General features: G+C 39.3%; 1 protein-coding gene across 7 annotated transcripts in view; it reads right to left on the bottom strand.

The window, feature by feature from the left end:
- Positions 1–10645, bottom strand: part of MYO9A (myosin IXA) — a 320527-nt gene that overhangs the window by 28407 nt on the left and 281475 nt on the right. For all 7 annotated transcript variants that reach the window (XM_025214001.1, XM_014524020.2, XM_014524018.2 and 4 more), the window contains 4 exons: positions 3951–4063; positions 2620–2777; positions 1061–1284; positions 341–457 (listed from right to left, as the gene is read on the bottom strand). In XM_025214001.1, the coding sequence (XP_025069786.1) occupies positions 341–457; positions 1061–1284; positions 2620–2777; positions 3951–4063 (612 nt within the window). The remainder of the gene's footprint in view (positions 1–340; positions 458–1060; positions 1285–2619; positions 2778–3950; positions 4064–10645) is intronic.

The raw sequence follows: 10645 nt of genomic DNA, 5'->3' as shown, positions 1-10645 counted from the left end.
AGAAAGGTAAGATCAGGAAATCATCCTTGCAGATACATACCTTTACTGAAGCAAAAAGCATCTGGGTAGAAGGTAGGAGTGTGCTGCTTTATCCAGAAGCAGGAAGAGCACACACATTACACGGAATACACATTTTGAATCCAAGAGAACTGGTTTCCCTCCTTCCCCCATTTTTCAATGCCCTAAAATATTTTGCCAATTTTTCCAAGATGCATTTCAACCCCAAGTTGAGTTGAGTGCCTTCATGAAAAATGAGGACTCTCTTTCTTCTTTTCTCCCCATAGAAAGGATTTACAAGGTCCAAATTTAACCATTTCCTGCCACATGAAAGCTTACTTACCGCCAAAGCCGATGAGTAAAAGCTGAAGATATTTTGCCGGAATTCTTTCAATGCTTTCTTAAACACAACATCTACAAGGGTGTCCTTTTTGCTGTCCTCATTATCCAAATCGTTCATCTGGGAACCACAGAAAAAAAAATGACTGCATGAATTCTACGTGGCAATCTCACTTGTGCTTTAACAAAGCTTTGCTTAAAATAAAGTAATATTAAAGCAAAAGTGCCAATTATAAGCAAATTATTTGATAAGAATAGGTTATTAACAGCATATACTTTCTGATTTCTGTATACTTTAGTGCTTAGAAAATACTTCCATAGTCACTTTCTTGCTTAGCTAGCAAGCCAATTAGTTACAAAAGTATATAACAATCTTATTTTGTCCTAATGGCAGGGGACTTAAAACAGCCCATTGGCTGATCCATTGTTTTCCTTCCAACTGAACTAACAGGAATGTTTTTGTCCCAGTACTAAAATGCCTTGATTAATTAACACTGTCTGCTAGGTTAACAATGGCTAGAATTTAATATAGCAGTAGTCAAGCTTTCAAGTTTTTGACCTACAATTGCAGTCTCAAATATGGTATTAACATTTCCACAGCTGGACTCAATACAACAATCCTATCGTAAGATGTGACCCTGACTCTAAGCAAGAGAGGACGGTAACATTTTGTCTGCCACCTGTTCTCTACTGTGTTTTTGCTGACCTTGACAAAGGCCCATACCTTTTTCAGGAGAAACTCATCCATGCTTTTCAAGTCTCTGGCACTGGTTATGATCTGAAGAGAATCATTTTGCCACTGCACTGGCTCCAGGGCCACGTTGCTGATCTTCACGCTGCGCTTGCGCTTCACTTTGGGAGATGGTTCTTTGTTCTCCTTGAATTCCCTTCTGTAGATGCCCGACAGCTCTGGGCTCCGTGGGGGTGTCAGATGATGTGGGCCCAGGTCTACAATCAACATAAGGTGGGAGGGGGGGCGCAGTAAGAATAATGAAGTAGACTAAGGACAGTTCTTCTGGAGTGAGTGCCTTTCAGAAAAGCTATAGTGATGTTCATTTATAATCAATTTTAGTTCTGCACCTTAGGGTGCTGCAACACACGCTACTTTTCAGCAGCTTTGGCATCAAGTGTAGTGCGTCTCCAAGCAATAGAAATGGCCTTCCCCAATGCTAGTACTGCATGCTCCACTTGGCACCTTAAAGTCAAGCTGGTTTGTCTGCTTCACTAACAATAAATGCAATGCGACTGGAAACTGGGTAACTGTTCTGCTGAGAAAGCTGGAGCCAGGAAAGAATCTAACTACTTCTCCCCGAGTGTCTTTCCAGTCACACAACACAGTAACTGTATATAAGAAATCATTTTGTAATCTGATATACCTCAAAGTGCTCTCACGAAGAAAATTTATAGGGGAGGGAACTGCCATATCATTGTGTACATATCACTTATCAGAGGCAAGTTTTGCTTCTCTGTTACCACCCTCCCACCCCCAGGTCAAATTGGTAAGACCCACCACCACCTCTAAGAGGTGCAGTGAGGATTCATTATATGTTGCTTGCACAGATCTGAAAATGGAGTCTTCCAAGCATGATAAAAAACAGGTGCACTTTCCAACTCAGAAGTGTGGACAAGCAGCTCTGAATAACAGAACACACACACCTTGCTCCACATCCCAGTTCTCCTGCATCCTGTGCAGTCTAGGAGTTGCTGGGAAATATGAGAAGGAAAGGAATTTTCTGCAGAGGTATTTTCTGCATAAATCCTCAAACATTATACAAAAAAAAAAAGAGAATGAAGGTCCTTCAGCTGTTAGGATAAGTGATAACTAGAGATCAAATATGAGATGTGCAATCCTTCAAGAGACCCAAGACCAAAACTGTCAGATACTTGCAGCCATTTTGTAGCTGCCATACCCCATTTAGGGACTTCCTTCCTTTGAGTTACTGATGTATATATCTGTAATTTCAAATCCATCTTGAAAATGGATGTGTGGTGGTGGGATTATGATATAGCCTGATTCTTTTAAACTACTAGTGTGTTTCCTGTCCTCAACTTGCTGCCTATGTCATCACCTGTCTCATTTGGAGACATTCTGTTTCTGAGCTGGGAACCATTATCATTCTATCATCCTGATATACCATCTCATCTATTCACTATTACAAACTCAAGGATGCATTTTAAGTCTTTCTTGAAAAAGCAGAGTTTAGCCAGCTCTGGTACATAATGTCAAAATGAGGGATGTAAAATGGATGGGGGGATGGATGACCATTCCCTATTTATATTTACCTTCTCCAAGCTGTAGTCCAGGAAACATCTCTCTGCCTGATGCCTCCTGCTCTGCGTACAGCTCAAGCAGCTCGGACTGGGTAGCCAGCTTCTCTCTGGGAGTTTTTTTCTCTCCCTGTTTTCCTTTTGTCCAGAATTTCATCTTGGCTCGTTGAGGCCTGGAAATAAGCAGTATTTTATCCAAAACTAGCTCATTTCTGTTTCTAAACAACAAAATCTATACGCACTTTCTGGAAAGTTCACACAGTGACATAAGTTAGTAGGTACTCCTGTTCATCCTATTGTGTGCCTGGTCTTTTGAGATCAACAGGTCTGTCATCAGCAGGTCCCAGAGACTGAGAAGGCCCTGCCAATTAAGTCTGCAGATACCTTTCAGGACTAGAAGTTTGTACAACTAGTGTGGACTTATCCTCAGCATCCAGTTTTGAGCTCTTGGTCTCTGGCAGGCACGATGGTGAATAGCGGGTGACTTGAGCAATCACTGGAAAACTTTTGGCTTGGGAGCTCATCAGCAGACCCACATGACAGCCATGATCAATCTCATTTCCCTTGGGGCATGCCACTGATGCAGTAGATAAGCCCATGATGGCCAAAATGACTTGCCTAGTAGCCAGCCTAGCTGTAACTGATGGGAATTCTGTGTCCTGGATCCCAGCAATACGATTAGGAACAACACATTCTTTGGAAGCGCCAGCTACTGTTTTTTCTCAATGACGGGTCTGGATTACTTAATTCAGAAACATATACCAAATCATAATGGAAAATGTATTTGCATTCAATTTTAAAGGGAATTTGAAGAGATTTCCTTATAGAGAGATTAAATCACACTCTTTACTGAGAAAGGGGCCTTACACTGGAACCTTTATTAAGTGGCCTTGTATGTTCTTCCTTGTTGTTTCCTTATAGGACACCATAAAATGTTTCTCACAAAAACGTATTACTCTATCCAAGACTGGGATTTGTTCTCCTCCTTGTAATTATAAATTAAAGGCTACATTTTCAAAAACATTTGCTTACAGGCACACACAATGGGATAATCTCACATGGGAAATTTGGTATTTATCTGTGACAATTTAGCCATGTAACTCATTACACAGGCTTGGTTGTACTGTTCAGTACAACATTTACCAACGGTCAATAAGGCATTTTACTCAAGAAACACACCAGTGACTATTTCTTAAGTTTAGCCTTTGGAACACTTCTTGGAGACAGCAAATCCAGGGGCTGAACCTATCACACTAATGTGTGGCAGGAAACAAAGATGACGCAGGCTTGTATACAGGCTGTCCCAGGGTTTCAGCACCCAACCCTCCACACTGGGCCTTTCATACCTGCCATCTGGAGTTAGATTCTTCTGAACAGTGGCCAGCTTCCCAATCTCTCCCTGAGACATTGTTTTATGAAGTTTGGTTTGGCCTTCGCCTGATGCAAATCGCTGTGATATCTGTAATAATTACAAGAAAAAAAACACTTTACAAACAAGACTCCCTTGTGTTGCAGGTGACAGAAATCTAGAGCCAATGAGAAATTCACCTGCTGCACAAGAAACACTTAAAATGTTACATGCTATTGCTCACAGCAACTTGATTCCTGTGTGGTTGTCTAAGAATTGACTAAGAGGTAAACAATGAAATGTAAAGGCATAGTTCAACTATCTCCAAGTCCACTTACAGGAAACAAACTCCCTAATGCCTCCTAAAAGACCACATTTCATGTACCATACAACATGCTGCTTCAGCACCCTATTTACATACTTAACTTATTTTCACACAGGTGTAATAAATGTTCCTTTCTCAAGAGGAAACCCTAAAACTGGGAGTAGCAATAGATACTTTCAACTTCTACGCATCACACCACATTTTCACCAGTGCAGAGCGCCCAAGAATGTACAGTCAACTGGATCACATGAGGGAGGGAAAGGACTACCTTTTCCTTTTGGAAGAGGGAAGTTTGCAATAAAATTTCCAGCATACGCTCCCAGCAAAAAAATAAAATAAAAAATGATGAAGCCAACACTCTACACCATACTCTTCATCATATTAACATATTGTCCTGATAAATCTCACTGTCAGTATTCAAAGCTTGCTCTGGGCTCACTTGGAAGGCAAAAGGAAAAAAAAGATATACCCAGCCTGCTAATGCTCCGAGAGACTAAAATGGACACACCCTTCTGGAAAAAGAAATTTAAAATGTTTATTTTCAACCTTTAAAAGCATACGGGATTTTGTAGTTCCTGCCACAGTTTAAAACAGCATGGGTAAATTCTGGAAGTGTGAACTGAACTGATTATTAATGATGGAGCTCATTAAGGTCAATAAAAGTTCCCTGAAATATAACGCATGCCATATCTTTTAAGGGTTTATGTAAGCCTCTTTGAATTTAAATTTGGCATTATTTTTATTGCTTCTGATTCAGTGGGAAGCAATATTGCAGAGACCGTGTTTTTCTAATCTCCCTTGAGCGTAGGAATAGATAGGCTGCTATCACTGTTATGTCTCCTTTGGTTTGAAAAAGACAATCAGTCACAGTTCCAAAAAATGTTGTCCAAAAATCATGCCTGAGGCAGTCAGTTGGAGATGTTATCTTAATCCTAATCTCTTTGTGTATTTATGCAGCACCCAGCAATTGTGGCATCTGGGCGTAAAAATCTGTAATTGGAAATACTAAATAGAATCAATTCTCTTTTTTCTTCCCCAGATGTAGGAGAAAACAGTTCAATTCATATGCTGGTTTCTTCTGTTCTAAAAAAATAAAACAAAAAACAGTGACATTTCATCTGGAGCGAGAAGCTCTATATATATTACAAACAGTGATATATATTTATATAATAAACATTACTGAAAAGGATATTTGGGCATATTAAAGAGGAGGATTAGCAAAAAATGGTCTTTTAATCATCCAGCTTCTGAAAACAGTACTGGATTCAGCAACTCCACCAACGTGACTGCTGAAAGGGGCAGCAGCTATTCCTTTCAGGTTTCCCATGTAAAATGCATAGATTATTACTGAAACTATTTTCAACTACAGTGGTAATTTCTGAGTTTGACTCCTGGTTGTGACCATCTTCCTGACAATGTCATTTTTGGCAAAGACTCTGGGAGCTGAAAGCTGTACTTTATAAAACCAGACAGAGCAATATAATCAAAAAGACAACAGCAATTTTTCATGCTTACAAAACCCTTATCCTAATATCTCCTTTTCCAGCAAAATGAATGTTAAGAGGCACAGTAATATATTTCAGAGAAGGAGAAGGAGAGAGAGATGGCTGTTTGGACTATACGCTACATTTGTTTTTTTTGGGAGGGGGGGGGGTTACTGAAAAAACTTACCAATCAAATATACAGATTTGATTAATGCATTTTTTTCTTTCAATACACACTATGCTCTGTAGTGTCTATGAATATAATAAAAATGTTTTAAACAGTTATGCAAAATCTTGATTCAAAGGCAGTAACGGTTGCCACATTTTTTTTAAAAAGGTACAAGCCTTTATTTTATTTCCTTCATGTATGTGACTTTCTGAACATTTAAAATGTTTTATCCCTTATTAGCCACGAGATGGCATTACATGAAGCATGCTGCCAATCTTGAAACAAGGAACTGCAGCAGCACAAATAAAAGTTCCCCTTTTCAAGCTTGTGAATTTTCTCTGACAAAGGTCAACTGTGCAACGCAGAGGTTAATTACAAAAATCTCAATCTCCTTGCATTATATTTGACTAGTCTATTTACTGTTACATTGAAGTAAAATTTTAAAGGCTCTTTTTACTGAAGAGAAATAAAGCAAAATATCCGGTTCTTCCTTGTAAGCGACAGCAGCTCTTATCAAAAATACATGGACACAGTGAAACATCTATTCCATTAGCTGGTGACTCAAATGCTCATGAAAGTAGCTACAGCTTATACATATTTTTTCGTACAAATTAACCTATTAAAAATATCTGTCTTAGGATTGGGCAAGCCAGTCAAATATTCAAACGACTGGTCAACTGACTACATATTTTTTGACTGGTCAAAGATTATGGCAATTTTACACAAAAAAACCCCTACATTTGTTTTTTAGTTTTCTTGACAGATATCTGATTTATTATTTTGTGACACATTTTTAATGGAAAATGTATGCTTTTTCTGTGTATTATTTGGCCCTACAGGCAATTTTTCACTATTTTTGATTGATATTTGACCGGTCAATTAACCAAACTTTATTGACTGGTCAAATACCAAACTCTAATTTGTCTCAACTGCAGCTGCACTCCAAAGTAGCTTCCATCCTATTTCTTGATCACATATTAGAAACATCTTTGTCCTTCCTGACCTATGTAATGAGAGACTTTACAGGGGCAATATAGCTCCTGAAGTGCATGGATGCATTTTGGGATCTTCTATCAGCTAAGGGAATGAGAAATATGTGCACGTTTGCTGCCCTGGCCTCCACTTTCTGTGCTTCAGTTTAAAAAAGAGTGGTGTGTTGGTTCTGGCAGCACTGCTTTGGGTATTTCCAAGAGCTATGTGGAAGATTTGTTGTGTTGGTCTCAGGGCCAATACCAGAATGTCCTTTCAGCTCACAGCTACTCCATACGAGTCCTGCTATCTAATCTTTGTCCACAGCAAAGACAACAAGATCTCATGTACACACTGAGGATGTACCTACAATGGTGGCAGTCACGCATTTTGTGGGCAAAACGCGGAACATCTTCATGTTTTTTAAAATCAAAGACAAGCCACCAAATCAGATGATACACAACAACGTGTGTGTGATATGATGACCAAAGATGATGCAAGTTTCTTAGTAATAAATATTTTGAATATGTAGTGATAAAGCGCTTAAAATAACGGATGCCACAATTTCCTACCACAATATACAATACCTTATAAAGCAGTGGTAGACGGCTTGCTTGCAAACATTTTCCTAGTTGTGCCCTTGTCTTGTGGATGTTACAAGGACACATATTATGGCAGTTTGAGATATGATCAGTTCTACTGAAGGGGCCTTTTTATCGAAACAAAATGCAGTGGAGAGATAGCTGGCATTCTGATGGTTGGAAGTTGGCAACACTGACTGTGAAACATACAGCGCAGAAAACATTGGCTGATGGCCCTATTGCATGATGAAGCAGATAAGGGGCATATGGGATTATCCTTAAACTATTATACAATTTAAGTGATATTTCTAAATACCATCAAGATTGCACACTGACCTCCTTTACTTTGGCTCCTCCATATCTTTTGAGCTATTTTTCTTTAAAAATTAAAGAACTACTTTAGCAACTCACTATATTCTTGAATTTAAAAGGTACTGAATTCAACTTATAAAGCCCTACACAGGTTTGGGCTTTTTCTAATATAGAGACTGTCTCTCTGTTCCTGTTGCAAGTGTGAGTGACATATGCCCCTGGGATGGATGTTTTCAAGTCAGTTCTCAGCTCTGAGACAAATTTTTGTCCTGAATTTTAAAAGCTCTGCTTTCTTGAGCTTCAGGGCAGATTGCAAGGTGTATATTCTTTACATAGGCTAATGAAGGGTGTAGGCTTTATAGAGCTAAGTCTTATATGGGGGAGGGAAGATTATTTTCTCTGGAATAAGGTGACCTATGCTCAGATTTGCTGTCTTCATGCTGCACAGATACAACTGCAACAGACGAAGAAAACACTTTGCTGGATGGAGGGATTTTCATAGGATTCACTTCCCAATTGCAAGTAACAGTTATGACAAAGGCTATTATTTCCTGCATCTCGCCTGAATTCATCATCTTAATTCTGCAGACTGCTTACAGTTAGATAGTGGGTAACAATACAGATATTTTGGTTTGTGAAGTCAAAACTCATGCCAATGTTTTAAATTTAAAAAATGGGGTGAAATCGTCATAATGATCATCTTATCATCTGTATCGTACCAAACTCCTTATGGCAAAAGGGTTTTGATTCCATACGCAGCATGGAAAGGATTTCACTCTCTCCCCTAACATATAATCTATAAGTATAATTGCAAAATGATAACTAACTGCTTAACAGAATACTAAGATGAATTTAAGTAACCAAGCTCTCATGTAGATAATACAACAGATAACAAACTCTTTAGATCTAAAACTAGAGCAGAACCATCTGAGCTACAGGCTCCTAGGAATATACCTGACTTTTAAATGTGTGCTTATCACACTCTCTTTGCTAATTATCCCAGTGAGTTAGAACTCCCCAAATCCAGGCTGCCATTGAAGAGACAGCTTCATTTTAAATCTCCTTCTCGTTAGTTATATTTCTTTTATAATTGGTTGTCTTAAACGATTACCCCCAATGTTTACACTTTCGATTTCACCTCTGGTTGAAATTGTCAACCAGGTCATACATTAGTATGCAGAGAGGAGGCAACATGTTCTAATGTTCCTCTAAGTACCACTGGGCTATATAAATTAAATGATTTTTGCCTACAAAAAATTTAGTGTCTTACCATACTAGGTCTACACATGGACAGACTAGTAATTTAACGGGTGCCACTGGATCATAATATGCTTTATTTATCAGCGTCGCACTGCATTACTTTCATGTATTTTACAGCCACTGGATAACAGCCAGCATACCAAAACCATTTGGTGTAAGAGATGTTTTTCAGTAATTAATGGCTGAGGTACACCTGCAATAAACTCATTTGTTTTGCTTTGTAAAAGAATCACTATGATACAAAGGAAGATTGGTTGGCTCTTCTTCCTCTGGCATTGAGGTCACACGACATGACAAATTTACACGCACATTGACATACTCTCCGCTGTGTACTGAAACCAGCCAACATCGGTATTGCTGTTTTGTAGCTTGCTTCATCATTTCTAACAGCCGGTTAGGCCTTGTGTGGGCAAAGCTATTAAAACCTAAATGCTAATGAGCTGCTGGAAAATTTATCACTTCAACAGTCTATAAATTGTGCAGGTCTAAATAACACCAGCCCAAAAGCTAGGCCATTTTGAAACAAAGAAGCTAAACGCTGTCACTTCCAAGAGTTGGTCTCAAACCTAGTCAGGAAATACAGATGGAAACACTGCATATATTTACAAGACATAGAGACATACAGTACTTATATACACACATGTATCTATTTCAGCATATACTCAAAAGCAGATTCCTGCTTGTCCTGGGTCATACTGCAAGGCAAGCCCAACCACCAGGTACAGCTAGTGATGGAGTGCACAGGGTAAGAGTGATACAGGAGAGATGATACACAGTGAGTGCCAATGAGAAAGGCCTACAACTACTTGCATGCAATGGCTGCTGTTAAACCAGGTGAGCAGAATCATAGGAGCAGTTTCAAGAAGTGGTGTGGACGAGAACCCTTCCAAGGATGGGATCCTCTAAGCAAAGTGAGCCCAGCACCCTTTTGCATCTCAGCAGAGGTTTCCAGTGTGAAAGACTTCTACTGTTAACAAACTAATGCTTTGTAAAAAGGGTAAACATTCAGGTACACAGCATGGCACGTAGCTTATGGCACTGCTCACACTCAGAGTGCAAATGAAGCCTTTTTCATGGTTTAGCTAAAATAAATTTGAAAGAAAAGCCTTTTTTCCCCCGATGTCTGATCTATATACAACCTAAAGCAGCCTAAGAGCCAAACAGGACTGCAGCAGCATGAACAGAATATATTTGGAGTCTCCTGTACTTATTCTTTTTTAAAGATACTATGTAGCACAGGGGCGGGCAATTATTTTGGAAGGAGGGCCACTTACTAAGTTTTGACAAGCCATTGAGGGCACACGACAGGCAGCCGGGGCAGATAAATATTAATTTTCTAAATTTTTTAGGGGCCATGCAGGCCAGATAGAATGGCCTAGCGGGTTGCATCCAGCCACGGGCCGCATTTTGCCCACCCCGATGTAGCATCAGTTATTTTATTCACCACACCCAACCCTCCACTCTGCCCAGTTTTGCCTTCGCAATCTATGCTGGTGTGTGAAAGCACATTACTTATCTTCACTCAAAGAGGCTCAATGAGTGCATCTTCTCTATATGGAACTTTCTTCCAAATACTGACAGATGTTTTAAAAT

Source organism: Alligator sinensis, unplaced genomic scaffold (assembly GCF_000455745.1).
Source record: "Alligator sinensis unplaced genomic scaffold, ASM45574v1 scaffold971_1, whole genome shotgun sequence".
Lineage (NCBI taxonomy): Eukaryota > Metazoa > Chordata > Crocodylia > Alligatoridae > Alligator > Alligator sinensis.
The sequence above is the reverse complement of the archived record's forward strand: the minus strand, read 5'-3'. Positions and strand labels throughout refer to the sequence as shown.